This window comes from Pseudochaenichthys georgianus, chromosome 11 (genome assembly GCF_902827115.2).
Source record: "Pseudochaenichthys georgianus chromosome 11, fPseGeo1.2, whole genome shotgun sequence".
Classification (NCBI taxonomy): Eukaryota; Metazoa; Chordata; class Actinopteri; order Perciformes; family Channichthyidae; genus Pseudochaenichthys; species Pseudochaenichthys georgianus.
The window spans coordinates 21858755-21880593 of record NC_047513.1 but is presented as its reverse complement, the minus strand read 5'-3'; the positions used below and the strand labels follow the sequence as shown (position 1 = coordinate 21880593).

The 21839-nt window shown below is 40.3% G+C and overlaps 2 protein-coding genes across 2 annotated transcripts; one reads left to right on the top strand and one right to left on the bottom strand.

Moving 5' to 3' along the window:
* The first annotated feature begins 1988 nt into the window (after positions 1-1988).
* ndrg1a (N-myc downstream regulated 1a) lies at positions 1989-15009 on the top strand. The gene is made up of 16 exons (XM_034093878.2): positions 1989-2136; positions 6235-6309; positions 7094-7129; positions 8968-9073; positions 9524-9644; positions 9923-9985; positions 10085-10145; positions 11016-11102; positions 11211-11267; positions 11382-11485; positions 11573-11629; positions 11733-11784; positions 12146-12193; positions 12626-12661; positions 12967-13018; positions 13530-15009. The coding sequence occupies exons 2-16, from the start codon at positions 6253-6255 to the stop codon at positions 13736-13738; spliced, it is 1146 nt and encodes a 381-aa protein (XP_033949769.1). The 5' UTR covers positions 1989-2136; positions 6235-6252; the 3' UTR covers positions 13739-15009.
* Positions 14620-21413, bottom strand: ccn4a (cellular communication network factor 4a). Its single transcript, XM_034093880.2, has 5 exons — positions 21139-21413; positions 17934-18216; positions 16874-17128; positions 15891-16084; positions 14620-15792 (listed from the first exon to the last, which is right to left on the bottom strand). The coding sequence occupies exons 1-5, from the start codon at positions 21184-21186 to the stop codon at positions 15493-15495; spliced, it is 1080 nt and encodes a 359-aa protein (XP_033949771.1). The 5' UTR covers positions 21187-21413; the 3' UTR covers positions 14620-15492.
* Between the last annotated feature and the right edge of the window lie 426 nt (positions 21414-21839).

The window sequence follows — 21839 nt, the reverse complement described above, 5'->3', positions numbered from 1 at the left end:
GTTATGATAGGCCTTGCCTCCTGTGTCCTCACAGGACACCATCTAATGATTTATTTCACTTTACACAACACCTAGCTCCCAGAACTCACTGCCCATGATACCTAGAACTAATTTGTATAGCATTTTTTTAAACAAATTGATTAATGGGATGAAAATAAGAGGACACAATTACACTAAATCAATAGGAAGTTACAATTGATATAACAATAAGGGCATGCAATCACAAAAAAACCAATAAAGTAGTAATAAAATAGAATATAAAGAGGGAATAAATTAGAATACAATGAAAACATAGTTTCAAGCCAGACTAAACAAAAGTACAGGAGCTGTAGAGTATCAATTGCATAAAGACGTGATTACAGTCACAGTCCATGCTGAGTTATGATCTTATTTACTGTAATACGCAGCCAGTGGATCCTAAAAACCATGCAATCTGCCAGGTTAAAGTCCATTGGTTTATCAAGTATTGGGACACTGCAACCCACATGTGCTGAGCTAATTCTATCACAGTTGGATGGCCTGCAAATGCTATCTTTGTTTCACAATAATTGCTGTACAGGAGCTGCAGGGTCGGACGCACAAACCCATTCACACAGAGGTCACAATTAAGTGTTTTTATAAATGGCCAGATATGTAGACTATTTGATCTGACATTTTCCATCAATAGATTACAATGGTCTGCATTTTGCTTAGTGAATGACTGGGACATTTGCATGGTGGTTATATTTTCCCCCTCAAATGTGCCTATTGTCCGATGTGTTCCTATCCTGGGCCTCACATTACAAGCCCACAGAGCCACTATTGTATCTTGACAAGGACCTTTCACACACTCATTTCCAATACCAGCACTTATTGGCAGATCCACAGTGTAACAGTCAGCCTCTTGCAGGTGTGGACATGTCCACTGCACTGTGGCACATGTTAAGTAAATGAAACAAATGGATCTGGAGTCACAAACATCATGCTTAGATATGCTGAGGCTTGCTAAATACACACGTCACCACTCAGATTACATGCACTGTTAAATGGTGTCAGACCACAAAGTGGCCACTTAACACAGGTAATACTTCAGATTAGATATCTATTTGAAGTCACTTACTGAGGGAACTGTTTCAGATAACACATTATGCTTTCCCTCACAGTAACATATGTATAGCAGCTGCCTATGATGTGGTATTAATTATGACTTCTGTAGGATGAGATAACTCTTAGACCAAAGCAGTGTATGGTCAAGGAAATGTGGTTTGATCCAAGGGGAGGGAAGGGCTTTCCCTTTGTACAGACTTATCTCCACTTGGCCTGTTATCAAGGTTGCAGGCCTGGCTGCATTCCTAACCCCTCAGACTCATACAGCAAACAATGGCTCAACCCATCCTCAAAAATATCAGCTGTTTTTAACGTGGGAGTGTAAAATGAACCACCATGTTTTCTGGTAATCAGTAAGAGTGTGATACATTATAATTTACAGTAGTAGGCCTACAGTGATTTGGAAAAAAGACAAACATTATGTCCACACCCTTTCAGCTCATTGTGGAAAGGAGACCAGAATAATACCTAACCCAGAAATTAAACTATCAAATGTGTCCCATTAGAAAGGTGAAGTGATGTGTCAAAGCAAACATCAGCGTGAGAATATTGACAATTACACATCTCACGTTACATTTTGTCAGCAATCATTTTTAAAAACAGCGACCAAATTACATTGGAAACATTGCAAAAAGGGGGTGCTTAAAGGAACATAACAGGGCTCAAAACAGTCTTATACGTTGCTGCAGTTTGGTAACATTGTGAGAGTTTAAATCATTATGGAATCGATTGTTTTCGAGTATTTTTTTCGAGTCAGTGTCATCAGCTTCCTCATCGTGCATCCGCTGGAAAGAGCCACGCACGCTGCAATACCAGTCCCTCTGCTGCTGCCCAATGGAGAGAGCAGAGGGGAAAGTGGGCTGGGCTGCACCCCCCCAAGGCTTTATAAAATTCCCTCATACATCCGCCTTGGTCTGCACGTTATAAACAAAGCAACACTTCTGTAGCTGCAACACTTTGCGCAGTTTAAAAAGACAACAGAAAGTTGTTCGTGGACTTTTTACATCTCAGGAGTGATCATCCCCGGACAATCAGAAGTTTAATCCGCAGGTAGGTTTCGACACAAAACCATATTTACTGTTTTTTTCAATAGTTTATAAAGAACTGGGAGTTTACTTCCCGTTGTTTCTGAGTTTCGCAGCATGTCTGAGCACGTTGCAATTTCTGTTTGGCAGTGCAACTCTGAAATACCTTATTTTTTTCTCCAAATGTGACATTTTATTTGAGCTGAAGTAATATAACACGTTTACGCATATATCAAAAACGATTTCCACCCAAATCAGGATGTTTTTTCTTTATCTTAATGAAATGCAAAACACACGATTTCACGTGAGATACAGTATAGTTTTTTTGGCAGTCATTTAAAAAAAAAATTGTTATATATTTCTTACAATTTGTACAGATTGAATGTAAAGTAGAACACAGCATGTGGGCGGTTACAGGAACTTGATCATATCAACATGCTTTTCACGTTGCTTTTCATGTTTAAAGATCCCAAACCCACAAGTCAAGCAGTAAACTCAAATTTATGGCATATATTATGAAAGACACTATTGCGTAACAAATCCACTGCTTTCTAGCCTTGATAGAAGGAAATAAACAAAGACATGGGTGTTGGCAGGAGGAGTGTATAGTGCTGGCAGCTGGCCAAGTAAAAAAAAGGAAAAACATGGTAGTTTAAGGAAAATAGTTTAAATCTACCAAAAATAAAAAAGCTCATCCTCCATTGTTACCAATGGGTGCTAGTGGAGCCTCGCAGCGGCGATACCACACTAATTGGTCCGCATAAACGCATAGGTACGGCTCAGTTGCGGCTCCTCCCGCAAGATGAGGCCCCCTCCGCGAGGGGAGGCCCCACGCAGTCTGCATGATCGACCTGTAGGGAGGGACGGCCCTGCCTCCCCCCACCAGGACCCCCACCCACCAATTTACAGTACCAATGGAGACGTCCACATTTTGATATCTTTTACAATCTGAAAATGTAGGTCTGTTACAGCTTAGTCCGACAGGCCTGCTGCCGCCCTGCTGATATTTCAGAACCAGGGATTTTACAGATTAAGCGAGTTCCCAAAGATTAGGGAAGCAATCATTGTTTCTGCAGATGGAAGCCACGGGTTTGTGGATTTAAAACTAGAAGGCCATGGAGAAAGGATGGCTTGGCCTTGATTCTGGCTCCGTAATTTTGAGACTCGCTGTCCAAATCTAATCAGTACATATGTTTCTCTCCCCCAGAGTGGAGGACAAGTTTGAGCTCATGCTGTTTTGTAATTTAGATGTTTCTGGTTTAAAGTACTGTGTCATATCTCTGGATTCTCCGTGGAAAAACAAGCTCTAGTTTGTTATAGAGGTCCGCATCAGTGTTGTTATTTTTTCTCTAAGGCTCTGGCCAAGTTATCTCTGTCAAAAGTAAACATTAGATTTTTTTTAAAGGTCTGCTTTTCAGAAATGAACAAATATGACCTAATCATGAGAGTTATGTTTATTGTCAAAGCTTGAAAGCCGTATTGATTATCAATGCCTGAGAGCAGCTAATCATGTGAGAGTTTATTGTCACAGGACTTTCAGTCAAAACAATACCTTTAATTCCTGAAGCCAGTATTTCCCCGGAAATATTCAAAAAGTCTGTATTATTGTGTTATGCGGTTGATTTTGTGCTATTCATTTCTGATACTCCAGAGCCTATATCCTCCCACGGTTTCCTGTTCATGGTTGCATAACACAGTCTCACTTCTGCCAGGCTGAAGCTGTTATAGTGAATAGTTTGTTTTCTTCCTCACAGCGAAAAAACCCACAAGAATTTCAATAGGGAATATGCATGTACCGGTTTGTCTTGGTTAAAGATAAGGTGTAACCATTGTCAATCACTCTCAGCTGGCTTTGTTGTGAAGCCAGTTTAAAGAGAGCCCCCTGCTGCAGCCGCATACAATCCCTGTGAGAAAAAGATGCACTGCAAAACCTTCACATTGTTTTTTGGCAACTGGGAATCCTTGCTGATAATCTGAGACATGGCATACACATTTTTATCATTTGTATGTATGTTCATATAGCAGTTGACTTGATTTAACTACACATCTATGAGATTATTTTGAAACTCCTTACATAAGAAAGGTCAAAACGGCGACCCTCAAATCTCATTGCTTGGGATTAAGATACAGTGGGGTTATACAAAAAAAAAAACTCCTTCCCTCCCGCCCTTTCTAACTCCAGCCAGGTGAAACATTAGCTCAGCAAGGTGAACAATTGGGGGCCCACAGCTGGTGTAAACAGCAGGTGACCTAGTTGTCCCTGCTAACAGGTGGTGTCGGTGGCCAAATAAAGATGAGGTCGGCACTTTGTTTTCGTTGTTCATAAGCTCTTTAGTCTGCTATACATAGAAGTGTTTGCAAATAGACTCTAACATAGGCTTAGAGGATTCCCCCATGTTGATACTGCTTTCCCATCTGCATTTTCTAATGTGAAATTAAGTTGTTTAATTTCACATCAGTCATGAATGTGACTGATCTCACGTGGCTGTGGAATCTCAGTGGGAGTTGATCTCTTATCCTCTTCAACAAAGCTCCTGCAGTGTGATGGCGGCCATGTTTTTCAAGGCCTCTGCAGAAAAATGAACCTGTTGTTTGATACTCTTCTTTCTCAGAGCTTTTGTGAGATCCGGCTGGCTCCGGTCGCTGTTCTCCCAGTCAGAGGAGAATGTGTGTGTGTGTTTGTCCAGGGTGTGTTCTGCCAGATATTTCTACATCGATCGTGTAACTTCGACGGTCACACTGCAGTCCTGTAGGTCAATGTCGATTTGTTATCTGAAATGTCTGAATGGAAAACGAAATATGTAACTCGGTCGTTAACAATTCAACAAAATCCTTACTAGAGGATAGGTTAACTCAAACAGTTCAGCAATAATCTAACAGACACATTCCAAAAAGGGAGCCACAAGTGCTGACCACCACATCTTGTACAAGGAAAACATAAACACTGCTCACTAACTGCCAACTGGCATAATGGCACATGCTGCAAATCTCCTCAATCATTTATCTCCAGGCCATATCACCTGGGAGGAGCGTTACCTGAAGGGACACCATGACAGTGTGAGAAAAAGACACACGCAGCAAAGCGCATACCATGAACACAAACAGAGAACAAAACGAATAGAATGTGTCTGGAAAGGGCAAACATGGCAACCAAGCAGAAACCAAGACAAACAGAAAAAAAAGTGACAGGATACAAAGAGCCAGAACGCCAGGAGAGGGATGTTAAAGAGGCCAGGATGTGTTGATGGAAACCCGGGTGTCTGTTGTTTCCTGTGTGTGTGGGTCAGTGAAGGCCTTCAGCCGGGGGAGAGAGAGGAGGGCCGGCCCCTGGCTCTCAGGAGCCCCCTGTGCCCTGGACAAAGAGCCCTTTGACGGGCCGTTTGATTTGCATGCAGAGCCGCGGCCCATTTGCTCCCTTCCAACACAGCGTCATGACCCACAGCACAACCCCTCTGTACTTTCTTATGTTATTAAATGTGCATTTAACTGTCTCTTTCTGTTGGTCTACTCCAATCTTCTTTCTCTTTTGAAATATGCTTCCAATCTTGAAAATACTTGTTAGGAAGGGACTGCTTTAGTTTCAGTTCTGTGAGTCGTCGGTCTTTAAAAAGATTGTGATCGAAGATTAAAGCCACAGAGTGAGAGTTATTCAGAAATCTGATTTATTTGAACCCATTACTATATCACACTTCCCCTTGTCTGTGTGATACCAGTCTGCGTGGCTGTGTATCTTGTCTGCAAGGTAGTACTTAAGATGTACTGCGTGTCTGGATAACTGTTTGGGTGGTTCTAAGGTGTGGCATATTATTTGGTCAGCATGTTAGCGCAGATCACAGCGCCAGTCTCTGCATGTCTCTGTGACTGTACACCTTTGTGGGTGTGAGTGTACGTGCATGTGATATGGTCTGTAGTAGCCTTTTTTGTATGCGCTTTGTTAATACAAAACACACACCCACCCCAAAGTTCAAGCAATCTGTCATTTGATTGTGTGCAAGACAAGTTAGACCAAGCCTTTTTCCCACACACTATCCTGTATAACCTGATGCGTTTTCAATTTGGAAAAGCTCAGACAGAAGTTGAACCAGTCACTCACTAACTGCTCTTATCTCTCCGACGCCTATAGGCTCTGCTGCTCTTTGAAATGGATGACATCCAGGTTGTTGAGTCCAAAGCTCTGCTGGTCGACAAGGAACTGCCGGTATGTATTCTGAACAGAGCCAAGAACAACAGTGATTCACAATACTTTTCAGAAAACTGATCATCAATATCACTCAGCCTTGAATGATTCATATCTGACGAGATCCTTGTTTGGGTCATTAGTACATCTGTTGCTTCATATGAGAATGCACATTTCCATGAATAGCATTGAGGTGCACATTTTGAATCATTTACTCTATATGACTCTTTTAATTCCTGATAAAAAGCTGAGCCACTGAATTGTAAAAAACACATTTTGTTGCTTCATTATTCTGATGTGGAGAAATAGCTGTAATTGTTTGTTTTTTTAAAGGAGAAATAGTTTTTTATGCATTATTTGCAATAAACTGCAAACAGTGATATACACTGATCTTCTATGTGTGGAAGAGTTGTTTTGGTTTATCAAGTGCAGAAGTTCATTAGGAAATATAAATAAAGTTCATTGTCTTACAAATAGCCATTTATAATTGTGGATCTGGACAGACTCTGCAACATATTAAATATCACACTTACACATTAACATTTAAAGATAACAACTAAGATATTGCTATCACATGCTGATGTTTTTGCTTCAAATAAGCCAACCATTGTCCAGTTCTGAAGGCAGTTTGCTAACCTTTGTTCATAATGTTGAAATTATACGTGGTGCCTCATAAGACAGAGGTCATATAGATGTGCAAATACATTCAGTGACAGGATGGCGCCCTCAGGATATTAGATTATAGCATGTTGCAATGTAATCACATTAGTTTTGTATTTTCATTACTCTGTTCTTTCTCTTGCAGGGCCTGAGAGAGGCTGTGCAGCATCTCGTTGTCAAGGTATGTTTGCAAACATGAGAAATAAGATCCAGCATTTATTCTTCCCACCGGTTGTTAACCCAGCTTTATTATTTAAAGCCTGTGTGGAAAGGGGATTCAAATTACTGGTTGTATGTACAGATGTTTTTATACTATATCTTATAGATTTAGCTAGTTTGGTACCATCTAGTGGTGGATGAAATAAATACTCTGCCACACATCAACAGTTTTTGCCGTTGCTCATCCATCATGGTGCTGACCTTTCATCCGCCGTTTGAAGTACATATTCTTTCACTTTCAAGGGTTAACTTGCCCGTAAAGCTTTCTGACTGACTTTGGTGTCACACTCACAGGTAGGCTGACCTAAGTATACAGATGAAGCGTTGGTAATGGTTTAAAACGGTCTGGTTTTGGATTATTTGATGGTATTGATATTGTGGTATTGCCGCTGACCTCCATAGTAAATGCACGTACACGATCACATGATGTGTGCAGGATTATCTCGCCTATGTATAGAGGCGAGGCGGAGTTGTTGATGTTTACATGTAGTTTACGCCTCCTAGGGCAGATCCCATGCAGTCAAAACTGGTTTGAAAATCACTAAGTAGGTCATACGTGCAGTGCTTGAACTACAGGGACAATTTTATTTTTGGATTCATTTCGCACACAAACAGTTGGATATCCAAATTAGAATTATTTTAAATATTATGTAAAAGCATTTTTCTTCTATACCAACACTGACAAATTGACCAGTATATTTTCATGACAACAATATGTTTCAGACAGGACGTTTCAATCAATAATGTATATCTAATTTTAGAAAATCATTTTTAAAATACACACACAACTTGAGTATATACAGCATTCAAAGTTGTTTTTTTTTTATTGAGATGCATGTTATTGTGCTTCCGGTTATATAATGTCAGTCACTGGCTGTTTATGGGGTATATTTGTACAGTGATTAAAAGTCTCTGTTTAGCTCTTAGCCGCTGTCTTGAGTACCCCTCCCTCATTTGCTAAGCATGTTTTTCCCTCTCATCACACGCCCATCACGTTAACACTGTAGTCAATGCCCCTCTGTCTGACATTGGTTGATCCAATTTAGGGATCTTCATCTAGACTTAGCTTGTTTTGACCAGCCTGCAAGGCACCATGGGAGGCAGGGAGCTTAGGCCAACAGTGGGGTATAAAACACCGCTCTAAGAGGAGGGCTAAACAACTTTACAGGCTTACTAACATTTGGAGCTATAGCTCGGGGAGCCACTGCGACTACACCTTTTTCAGTATCAAGCAGCGTTAACGTCCTCTCCTGCCAACATGGTTTTGGATGATTCGGATGTGGAAATGATTCTTTCTGAGATTGAAGTCAGCGTAAGTAGACGAAAGGCTTTATTGAAACATTTGCAGTTTCCAGTAACATGTGGGATTATACTCCATGCTGGAATTGTGGAACAGGGGGCCGCAATGAAAGAGAATAGTTTTTATTATTGCAGCTTATTATTATTATTATTTGTTGCAGTTTGTTTGGAGAGTAGTTTTAATAATTGAAAGAAAAAGCATTACATTTTAATGGCTTTAAGATTATACAATTTAAGAAGGCAACAATGAAACATTTAGTAATTGTAAATATGTGGAGAATTGTTTTGTGCAATTTGCATTTAACATGCAATTTAATTACAAGGATAACCATGGTACAGGTATTTAGGTTTGCACCCATAATTGTTGGATTGTGGTGTCAAATACTTACATTTTTTTTTATTTTAAATCCAAATTCCTTGATATGTTTACTTGGAATGTTGTTAAAAGTGTTTCATTCACACATTGTATGCTGACTTTGGTTATTTATTTTGCATCCATAGGAGCACGATGTGGAGACTCCTTATGGAAGAGTCCGCTGTACGATGAAGGGCGTTCCCAAGGGTGAAAGACCAGTGATCCTCACCTTCCATGACATTGGACTGAATCGTAAGCCTGGCTTCTTATTCAGCTGGATCTACGTGAAACATATGTTGTGCCTCGGGGGTGTTTTGCATTACCAAACCATATGGGACCAGATTATGTTTAGCAACCTGACTCTATATTCTTAGTTGTTTTTTTAATTATTTTTTCACTGTTTTTGTCTTTTTGCTGCACACTCTTATTATATTTGTATAAATATTTCAATTTCATTTTCATTATTAAAAAAAAGAAAGTATTTTATTTACCTAATTTCCACAGTGTTAAAAAACGTTAACATTACAGTATCTAAACTCTTCCAAACTAACTGACATATTATTGTGATAGTGTCAAATATTGTTTATGATAAGGCTCTTGCATGTTGTACACAGATGATCACTTATTCTCACGTTACTTGAGGTGATTCCTGGTCAAGTATCACTTCCACCTCAACCTCCTTTTCCTTGTACTGTTTCCCAGACAAAACCTGCTGGGACACGCTCTACAACCACGAAGACATGGCAGAGATCACGCAGCACTTCGCTGTGTGTCACGTGGACGCCCCCGGGCAGCATGAGGGAGCTAACACCTTCTCGACTGGGTGAGCCATGGACACAGTCACAAAAACACACAAACACTTTATGTATGTCAAGTAGTGTGACTCCCCAGCTAGGTAGATCACTGCGGACGTGCTTAAGACGACCTAGTTTGTGGAATGTGTTGTAGTGACAGGTGTTTGTCTCGTTCAGCCTAATCTCTGCTTTGCTGATGGGACTTTGCTTCATGTTAGCTCCAACAAAACGGAGCACTAAACACCAGTGATTAGATAAAAGCTGTTAATAATTTCTTAACTCTTAATTTTTAAATGTTGTTTTCCAGATATGAGTACCCATCCATGGACCAGGTCGCTGAGACCCTCCCACTGGTGTTGAAGCACTTTGGGTAAGTTAAGCTCCAGTTTTCACACTGATTCTTTACCCTCATATTTAAGAGTTTTTCTAACCTGTTGTCCTAACAGTTCCCTGTTATGTTTGACGGCAGGCTGAAGAGTGTTGTTGGAATGGGCGTTGGAGCGGGGGCCTACATTCTGACCAGATTTGCTGTAAGTCCCCCCCTTTCCCTCTCAGTCAGGTTGAATCATTATTAAATTAATCATTTCAGGATTAACAGAGCCAGTTAATGTTTTTCTACTACTTGCTGATTTTGGCACCGTAACACTGCCTATTGCTCGAGCCTGTTGAACCATAAAAGCCTCAAGAATGTTCCAGATCAGTTCAACACCAACACAGTGCTCAGTAGGAAGTCTCACTCTGTTGACACAAAGCTGACTAAGATACAACTTTTAACTCCTTGCTGCTTGTTGCTCTACCTAAATCCAATATGCATCACTTTTACTTTTTTAAAGCATTGACTTATTTAAACATTTGTATTGAACAGACATTCACTTCAAAATCAGGGAGTAAGATCTGATGCAACCATGTAAACATGTTATCCTAAAATAAATTGGCAGAAAATGCTGTTTTCAGTCTGCATCAAACTGAATATCATTGGATTTCAGCCTGACAAACTTTTTTAAAGACCCCACCTTGGCCCTTTTTCTTTTTTCTTTTTTTACTCCTTTTTTGTCATTTAACAGACTAAACAAATGTACTTAAATACATTATTTAATAAAAATAATATATAAATCTAACATAAAACACTCCAATAACACATAGTAATCCAAACCATGCCCTGAAGAGGGTAAGGTAAAGTACGTTTATTTATATAGCACATTTTCAGACACATAGGCAATTCAAAGTGCATCATCATTAACACTTAATAAGAAGACAACAGGGTAACACATATTAAGATTTTTTTAAATACCACAAAACATTGGCAGCCTGATCCCAGAGCCCCCAGTTTTGCTTTACCTATGTATTAAGCTGAATGCAGCATTGTGGTTATTAATCATTACTGTTACTTTGTATTATAGCTGGACTACCCAAACATGGTAGAGGGGCTGATGCTCATCAACATCAACCCAAGTGCTGAGGGATGGATGGACTGGGCAGCACACAAGGTAACAGACATGAAGAACAGTTTAAATAACTATCTGAATCAGCTCCAGAGGCTAACTTGAAACCCTTACACAGTGCGTTAGCTAAATAGTTTTTATGTCTAAACTCAGATCAGTGGATGGACTCATGCCACGCCTGACGCGATCATCGGACACCTCTTTGGAAAGGTACAGATTTAAGTTATCTTTCTGTTGCGAGGTATATTTTTTACTAACCAGCTTTTTCTAGGTTTGCAGTCCTCAGTGAGTCTAACAGATTTTGTGTGTTTGTTTTTACCTCAGGAGGAGATCCACAACAACCACGACTTGATCGGAACATACCGCCACCACATCATGCACGACATGAACCAGTTCAACCTGCATCTCTTTGTCAAGTCCTACGAAAGGTATAGAACAACACAAAAAGTCAGCTTAACCTACTAAAGTTCATCCTTAGATTCAACATGTTCTATAACCTATGTCTGTCTCTGCAGCCGGAGGGATCTGGAAATTGAGAGGCCGATGCCTGGAGTCAAAGTCATAACCCTCAAGTAAGTTGTCAAGCATCAATCCGCAATATCACCTGCTGCTTAAATTTAAAACGTAATATTTCCCCAATGCTTATTTGTAATTGCGTGTTTCTTCCTTATCCAGGTGCCACTCACTGCTGGTTGTTGGCGACAGCTCTCCTGCCGTGGAAGCTGTGGTGAGTTGAGCAATCTTTTGTTAAATTAAAAACAAGGCTCCAGTGCTAATGATTAGACGAGTCACCACCGGGAAAACAACAAAACATGTTTTCCATTAACTGCAGTCACATGTGAAAACCAAAGAGATATGCAAGATTGCATTGTTAAGGAAACTAGTTTACCATGACTGAGGCAAGAGCAGAGTTGGGAAGGAAACAAAGTGACAGAGTAGTTTTAATCTGTTAAAGGTTTGAGATTGGTAATTAATGTTTTATTTCACATTGTTTTTGCATAGCAATGTCTTCATTAAACATACACATGTGATCCATAATAACATAAGATGCATAAGTGAACTTACCCTCTTTTATTTGTGCCTTTTAGGTTGAGTGCAATACCAAGCTGGACCCAACAAAGACCACCCTGCTGAAGGTAAACTGGCCTGTTAATCTCCCTCCCCTCCCTCAGCTTCATTCAGGTCTTAATAGCCTTGATGGAAATGCATCGGCTGATAAGATTCCATGGGCTCAGCATTTATCTGGTGACATATTAACCAGGGGTAGGAAAGCTGAAGAGGGGACGTGCGTTTGCATATCGCCTCCGACTACGCAATCTGCTGCAGCTGACCTACTTGTGTTGGCCCATGGCAACCTTTTAATGATCTACAATCTAAACCAAATGGCTGTTGGAGCTAAAATGGGCGCTATGTATTGGGGTTAACTGTTTATAGGTAGCAGGGAAAAGGTGTGTTGAACAGGGGACTGTTGAGTGTAATGAGGGTTAATGGTGTGTGTCCACTGCTGTGGGAATGTACGAGCTCCAACATGCTAAATGCTAATGACTTCTTTTGTGTTTTCCCTTCAGATGTCTGACTGCGGAGGCATGCCCCAGATTGACCAGGTGTGTTTTTGTGTAACAGAGAAAAGCTTTGTCAAACATGTTAATGTTGCTGAGCACAGGGTCGGATAATGGAGTGACGAGTGGATGACATAAGGAGGATACATTTAAGAGCATTAGCAAGTGGCAGATATGAAGCACAGGTTGTAATCCTGTGTAGCACCTGCTCACCGCAGCTGTCATATCTCCGAGCCTGAGCAGTAAGCTGCTGGATGAGAGATTGAGGGTGTCAATGTTATGAAAACAAGTGTGGTAATTAATGACAAGAGGACTAATTATCTCCCTACTTGTGCTTTTTCTCTCTGCAGCCTGCCAAACTGACAGAGGCTTTCAAGTACTTCATTCAGGGAATGGGATACAGTAAGTAATCAAGACATCACTCACTCACAATGACCCATATACACTGGGGTGTTACTTCAACTTAGTCTTGGATAGATAAAGAAGTATAAGTAAGAATTGTGCATTTGAAATTAAAGAGTTAAAGAAAAACATGTGGCTATATCACTATAATTCACTTAAAATATGGACGTATAAATGACCACTATCCCCAGATTGGATATTCATTTAATTTCAGATACACATTTTAAAGAGCATCTCAAATTTGGAATTAGTCGAAATTAAACTATTTCTAGCTTTTTTATATGCTGTTTGGTAGTTCATTTACTGTTTAACTATATTGTATTTGGTACGCTAATTATAGGCCTTTAAAATCTTAACATGCACAGTAACAAGCATTCAAATGTATGTAGTGGAGTTAAATGAACCACATTTTCCTTTCAAACTATGAAATGAATATAAAACTAAAGTAGAACTCCCTAAAAAATGTTCTTGACTGTGCAGTTTGTTAATCTCCCGCCTCCTCTTCCCTCAGTGCCCGCTGCCAGCATGACCCGCCTGGTCCGCTCCCGCACCGCCTCCGGCTCAAGCGTCGCCTCCTTCGAGGGAAACCGCTCCCGCTCCCACACCCATGAGGGGAATCGCTCCCGCTCACACACCAACGAGGGAAACCGCGGCCACAGCCACCTGGCCAACAGCAACGTGGACCAAGCTGTGCCCAAGTCCACCGAAGTGTCCTGCTAAGTGAACCATCGCTCTTCAGGCACCGAGACCTCTCAAGGTCCCTTCGGTTTGTGCTGCGCTGCTTGTAATTGACACACACACATTCCTACGCACTTACACACCCACGGAGAGGGCAGTAAGATAGCATGTGTTTTCGTAAAAAAAGCACAATGGACACTCACCTGCCGATTGTTCAGTGCAGGTGAGATGCCCCAATTTTAAAATAGAATGTCTTTTAAGTGAGAGCTCAGGGTCAACAGTAAGTCTGTTCTCAAACTCTGAGGTACTCAATTATTTTTTAAACAGAAATACTTCTGATCTTCTTGGTCAGATGAGTTTAAAGTTGGGGGCAGCGCAGCATTTTGGGACACCGAAGCAGAGAATGTGGAAGAAAGCTGTGGCTACTAGTACACCAGCCTGTACATTTATCCCTCATAACCCCACATATATATAAAAAATGTTTTAATTCCATTTTCTGCATTCCTGTATCCCGTTTTTATCCATTACTACCATATTGATACAGCTTTCTCAAATATACCTGACTGTAAATGACTGTTTTCTGTTCTCACTGTAATTGTTTTGACCATTTATTCTTATTTTTCTATGTCTGAAGAGTTGTTGTTTGTACGTAGGAGCAGATTTGTAGAAGTCGAGAGAGAATTGAAGGCACATAATAAATACAAATGGCTGTTTGCCTCACACATTTCTGTCATTTTGAAAAAGAACGGACAGACTTCTAGTTTAAACAGCTAATTATATTGTTTCATGCCAGTGTCCATTATCCTTGCGTTATTTTAACATCTGTTCATTGGTGAAATATTTTTAGGAATCAAACTATCATTTGTATTACATTCCAATGAGGCTGTATGCTTTGTCATGAATCAAAACACTCAGAAAATTCAAACTGTTTTACATCGTATGCTTTATTAATGGATCATGGCTTAAGACAACAAGGTTATTTTTTAGTTTTTTATGATGATTTCTATGCAATCAAGCACAATGGAACAAAGATGTGCCATGGATTTGTTATTTTTTTAGACGTGATGCTCCTATGTGGTTGTGGATTTTTGGGTGAGTGAAGTGATAGGTTAACATGAGGATAACCATAGATCTTACCTGATACCTTCTACTCCTGTATTTTACTCACACTACAGCTACATTTTGCTTTGTAGAACACAAACACAGCTTTGTAAAGATGCAATGCACAACTGTCTAATGCTGTAGAGAAGCATTAAAATGACATAACAGTTTGTATTTATTAAAAAAATGACAATAAAAAACTTGTAACTGAACTTCCCTGATCTTTTCATTGTTGCATTGGCTTTATCTTTGGCATATCAGTCCATATCTGTCTTTTTAAACAAGTATTATATCGTACATTTCTTAAAATATAAAAGAAAATATATATACAGTTACGCCTTATTAAAGTGTACATGTGAGTTTTAAGACAGACAATGTGTACTGCTCGTGAAAGCATCTCAAGAACATAGCATATGTTATGGCATATGCAAAAAGCAACATAAATAAATTAAGCATTCAATATTTCACACATCCACTGTCTGAATGTTTTCATTTGCAAAGCACTTCTTCAAATATTATATCTTATGCTTTATGAATCCAATCTAGAGACAGGTATATATATTTCATATTTACAGATTTTTCCAATAGGAAAAAAGAAAAACCATAAGAAAATCCCTTGCACATAATCCATCCGAATACAAAAACACTGCATAAGAGAAAGAAGCCAGACAAATTGAGAGAGGCAGGGAGCGCTGTTAGTTCATGACTTCTGGCTGACCGTAGTAACTCTCCAGCTCGGCGAAGATGTCGTTGGGGTTTTTGCAGCTGAGGTTGCAGAAGCAGGCCTGAATCCACAGCATCTTCCAGGTGAATCCCGTCCCGTTAGGACACTCGAACTCCACCTCGATGGTTTTGGACTTGTAGGGGATGCAGCAGCGCACGTCTGTGCAGACGCCGCAGTATTTGGGTCTGTACAGCTTCCTGCTGGTGCAGCCGGAGATAGTGAGGTTGGAGGGCAGCTCTTCCCTGTAGATGTTCAGACATTTCTTCCCCGGCTGATGGAGGAAGGGAGTAGAAATTAATTTTTTTACAACCTGTTTTTCTCTTGCGAATCATCATTTTGACGGCTTAATATATTAAGCAAAATTGATACCTTGATGTGTTTGGTGATGTCGACCGCACAGGGCCGCAGGTTGCAAAGGCGAGACTCTTTGACCAGCTCACACTGCTCGTTGGCGTTAGAGACCCTCAGGGACAGGCCGCGGTCGCACGACTTGGAGCAGGGGCTCCATGAGGTAGTCTGGGTAATGCAGTTCTTGTGCCAGCTCCTGGTCTCAGCTGGGGCAGCTGCATCAGCAACGAAAAGTGAGATAAATTGATTAATTATTTAAAAAACTGCTCCAGTAAACATTTGCTACACATTTAAATGTATGTTTTCTATTTGAATAATGTTAAGCTTGTATTATTTTACAAAGAGAAGCACATGGATATTACACAGTCTCTGTTTGAATCTAAACAGTTACATTTGTAATCTGGATCTGATTTGTATCCCTATGCAACACAAAGAGATCTTGTTCACATTGATCCCTCCTCAGCACTGCTGCAATAAATCCCTGGAAACTGGACATGACCCACAAACAGTGTGAGGGCTTCCACAGGAAAGGTTTGGTTTGTCCCTGCACACACCGTGCACACACACAAACCTTGTGATCCTCGTGGACTCACATAACTACAGATGTTTGTGCTACCAATTCAAACACAGCTGCTCCTACTTTCCAAATCCAATTGTATCCATCTGCTATTGGAAAACTGTATGATTTCTTCTACAAATATGTTCTTGTAAATTAGCAATAATCCTTTAGCAGAATTATCCAAACAGACACTATATGACATCAATAAGAGGCCATATGCATTGTTTATTAAAATACTTTGCATAGCCACCTCCAACCTTTTCTATAACATTATCCTCAAGATCAAATCCTTTTTTCCCCTAGTTTTTCCCGAGCATTACCTCGTTTTTGTGATCTCTCTGAGCATTCCAATTAATCTACTCGACATGAGAAGGAAATTCAGTTATGAGGAAAAAGTTTGCAAGTTAAAGTCCATCTTCGTAAAGCAATAGAATACATTTCCTACCCTCTATTGCGTGTCGCAGCGCCGTCTTGCGTCCTCTTTTGGGTTCATCACAAATCCACCGCTCACAGCATTCCCCCCGAACTTTAACCCGCCGTGGGGTTTGGCACCAGACCCTCGGAGGCTGGGACTCCGTGCACAGCCCCACACAGCCGATGGCCCCGTTCACACATACACACTGGTATTTACAGCTGGGCCTGAAGCTCTGCCCGTTACGGTAGATCACGCCATCATGCTCACAGCCTGTTCCCACCATATCTAGCAGGGAATAAAGACAGTCACATATTATAGGCATGCAAACAAACTGCAAACAAAACTAAGTTAATGTCATTGTATTTCAAATACACATAATTACGAATAAACATATTTCTAGAGGCAAAAATGTTTGACAACGTAGAATAAATTACTTTGTGTTGCAGGCTGATATCAACCGATTGCCTTGTTGTGACTGACGCTGGGAATGATCTATTCTACTACATTTAGCAAGCTACTTGTTGTAAAGAAAAAAATTGTGAAATATGAAACACATGTCGTTTCTAAAAGGCATATTTTTGGCTAAGGATGAGTCAAGTCTCTGGAAGTTCACATTTGACAAGGATATTATTAAAAGTAAACATTTTCTTTATGTATGTCCATGAGTTGGATATATTTCTCTGTGCAACCAGACCAAAACATATGAAAGTCTTTTCTAAAAGGATTTCAGTATGATTTATATCAGATTGTTGGACATGCAACAGCTGTCATTGTGTTTGAAGTGATTTACTATACATCAAACTGAGATATGCACATACATATATGCTGTACAAATGCAACTACTACTGAAATAACAAATATTAATAAGATGAGATGAACAATTGTCTTGCATGCTACTGAATCAGTATTCTGGTAAAGTGACACCTGGGTTGTTGCTATGACAACAGATGTAGATATGGCAGCAAACACCTGCTCTGCAGAAACACAATCTGGTCCGTGCTGTGGCTTGCACGGGGAATCTTAAATACATCAGAAAATGAACCTGCTGTGTAAAGTCTGTTGTTTGTCGGTTTTGCTGAGTGACACTTACATGCACACACTCCTTTTTCGTACCTAGGCTGGTCCGAGCTGTAGTCACAGTACAGTCCTTTGTGGTAGTCGCACGTGTCCGCCTCATTGCACACATCCCTCACCTGCCGGGCGCAGGCCTTGCAGCAGTCACAGCCGTCCATGAGGAGGCTCACGCCCAGCGGACAGGTGGGGGGGGCCTTGGGGCACTCGCAGGGCCACTTGCAGTACTGCGTGCGGTTATACGTGTCCACAGCTGCCGAGGTGACGGCAGGCGGCATGGCCGTGGAATTCTGGGAGTAGGCCTGGAAAGAGGAGAATGGATCATTTAGGGACAGGTTAAAGAACAACTTTCTTTAAGATAAATGCAATTTTACCGTCCGGTTTCACTTAAACATTATGTTTTTAATTCAGAGTATGACCAATTGCCTTCACATTATGAAATCAATTTACCTCTCATTAGTGAACATTCAAAGGAAATGTTAGCTTTGGTCACACAAAGTAATAGGCTTGAGCAGCTACACTTTCTGTTTGTGCATCATCAAAACAACTTTTTTTTACATAAAGTTATATGACCTCATGTGGTTAGGCAATATTGTTTAATATTTGTAATCCTGATTTATTAAAATACATTGTATTTGAGTAAGGTTGGCTTGGGAAGTCTGCTCCTAAGGCTCTCAAACACATAAGGTGGTGAACCGCCTTCCTACAGTGCGTCTGTTTCATGATGAGAATAAATCAATTAAGCCTATTAAAATGAATTAAACCCTCAGTGGATATAATCCTATTAAATCAATGGCATAGTCTCGTCTTGTGCGTACTTAGCACTCTGAAAGTGTTCCATCATCGTATTTAGAATCTGCAACTGACTGAGCAGTAACAAAACCCTGCCAATGAAACTCAATCAAAGCCCCCCCCCCCCCACAGTGTGTTTTCACTCTTACAAGCTGCTGTGTTAAGCCAAGATCACACAGTTAACAGCTCTAGCTTTTAAAAGCAGATGTTCTCACTGAAACGGGCCACCTGAGCCCCGTTAACAGCCTAGCACCTGGAGTTAGCATCGGACAGCGAGTCTCAGCAGAGGAAGCCTGTCTTCAGTCATTTAAAATGTGTTATTCAGACAACATATTAAATGTTTTACAGGCCAAATGTAGTTCTGCTTGTTTTGAGAACATGGTGTGCTTGAGAAAAAAGCCAGCACATCATAATTTAGTGAGTGAGAGAGACACTGAGATTTGTTTTGTAAAAAGTTGACACAAGTAAACATAATTTAAGCTCATACGAAAGTTGTTGGGCAATAATGCAGAGGCTCTCAATTTTCATACATACATGTATCACATGAAGCGATATTCGCAGTGTTTATGACTAAGACACCCTAGAGTTGAAGGTGACACCATGTTTATTATTATTGCCACAATGGACTAATCAGGGAGGCAAACACTACATTAGTGGTCCAATATTGTCTGCATTCTCATAAATCATAATTTATTCCATTTACTCAGAGCACTGCACCAGTAAAGAGCCACTGAACCATTAAAAAGACAAGCCTGTAAAACAAGACACACATTGGTGCATGCACACTTTATATGCAATTAACTGCGAGGAAACACGCTTAATCATCTAGTGCAGGCCGAATCATATGTCATATCCCTGAGCTTGTTTTGTGCACTTCAAAGGTATTATTGTCATTAATAACTGCTGTTCAAAGCGAATGCAGATACATGAGTTTTGATCACAGCAGTGCCACCGAGCCCTTCCTCAGAAGAGTTACTTAGCAGGCTTATTCAGAGAGGAGGGCAGAAAAAACTAAACACTCAGAAGCTGTCCATCACTCTAATAAGACAGGAGAGAATAGACGTGGGTGTTTGCTAAGCTCGTTATCAAAACATGGGGAAAGCCTAATGTAATCTTCTGCCAATATCATTTTTCCTAGGTTAAGCGTGATTTTATTTAAAAATAATTTGATAACTTTTGAGAATGGGCGCAGTAACAGAGCAGTAAATGGGAGAAACCAGTATTTAAGAAAACTTGAGCAAGACTACAATTAGCGAAAGATGCTAAAAATAACTAGCTGATCCCAATTTAACACATTTAGGTATACTTCACACAACCCTTTAAAACTGTCATCTCTTCAAATGTTTTCCGGTATGCGCTAGCTGCCATGTTTTACAGGTGGCAGCTAAAGATAATGGTAATTTATTTTCTCTGTTGTCAGAAGTGACAAGGGCTGATAACCCTCCTTCACCTGCTGGTTTGAGATGTGTCTTCCGGTCAGATCAGATGACCTCTGACCTGTGCACATAGTATGAACAAACCCATCTCTAAGGATGTGGGTAAACACTAAAAAAGGGACGGTTTTTCTAAAAAGGCCAGGGTGAATTAGACAAACTGACACAGTGGTACTGCTTTGCAAAATTTCTCTACAAAAGCTTGTGGTACTTCAAGGGAATACAGCATTTTCATAATTTAAATTATGTAATACAAATGTGAAAAACGACATTGTTTTTACTGTTATAAAATCCCATATTAAATAATGTATTATTATGATCCCTTTTTTTACCCATGTTTTCAAAAGTTGAAACAGGAAAACATTATTGGAGGCATTAAAAAAAGCTGTTTCCTATATAACCACGAGGGGGCAGTAAAATATAACAAACGATGAGACGTGAATCTGCTGAATGGAAACTGCCAGCACCTCACACTCCACGTTTAACCTCAGATGACAGATGATTGATGACAAAACCATCTCTATAGGGAAACATTTGCAGAGAATGGAGTCCAGGTTAGTCAGTCCATCCCATCTAGTCACAAGACAAGAACACTTTCCACAGGCTGCACTGACTTCTGTTTTGGGGCCACATCTACAGATCTACTGCCAATTTATTTGTTATGTCATTCCCTGAACTGATGTTGCCTTGAATAACAACGTGGTTACAAAAACCGACCAATTCAGCGGTACAAGCTGATACAAATACTTTAAGGAATAAACATATTTTAAAAGTCACAAAAACTTACTGTGAAGTATTAACACACTGTCAGCAGCTTGTGTTTTTTCCAGTAACACTGACACAACTTCATGGGCAACACATGCATGCTCAGTTCCACAATATCATTAACCACACTACTGATCTGCATACTGAAAGTGCGCTAAGTGTGCAGATTGATTTCATGTTTTCAATATTTTTGGGAATAGGCCTACTTAATAACAAATCAATCCTCCATCCCACCTGTTGAATCCCGGCTGCAGTGAGAATCCACAACAGGAGCCAACTCATCACTGGTGAGGATCAGCAAATGCATTGAATCCAGAATTAGTCCCGTTTTAAAGCCTCCACGCGCCGCCGGCCGCAGGTGTGCTGCATCCTCGTCCCATCGCCGACATCTCCGTGCACCGCAGTATGCGTTAAGAGTCCCGGCTGACGTAAGGTCTGAGAGGAGAGCCCCGCATACTTCAGACATCCAGGGGACGGGTTCTCCTCTTTCCCTCCGCTCCACTTTCACCCGATCCTCCTCCTCCTCAGCCCTGGTGTTTACAGGGCGTGTCTTGAAACCCAAAGACACTCAGGGCTAAGCTGAGGTCCCTTTGACACATGTGTTACCGCTGCTTCATTTTAAATTAAATGATAGGCCAAGATTTATTTCGAATCTATCTTATACACTTGCCAATACACATGAAAATAGTTTTGGTTGCTTTAATATTTTCTCATCCCCATGCTGACCATGAGAGATCTTTTCAAGACATGATTTCAGGGAACAGCAGAATCAGAAACAGGTTTATTGCCAAGAAAAAACAACCACAAAATAAAATAAAATAATAAAAACTATACGTTTAGATGTAGAAAAGGATTTACATGAAATCTGGATATACCAAAAACCGCAGTATAAAATAAAAGCATTTTATTCATTTTTCCAAAATAATCCACTTACT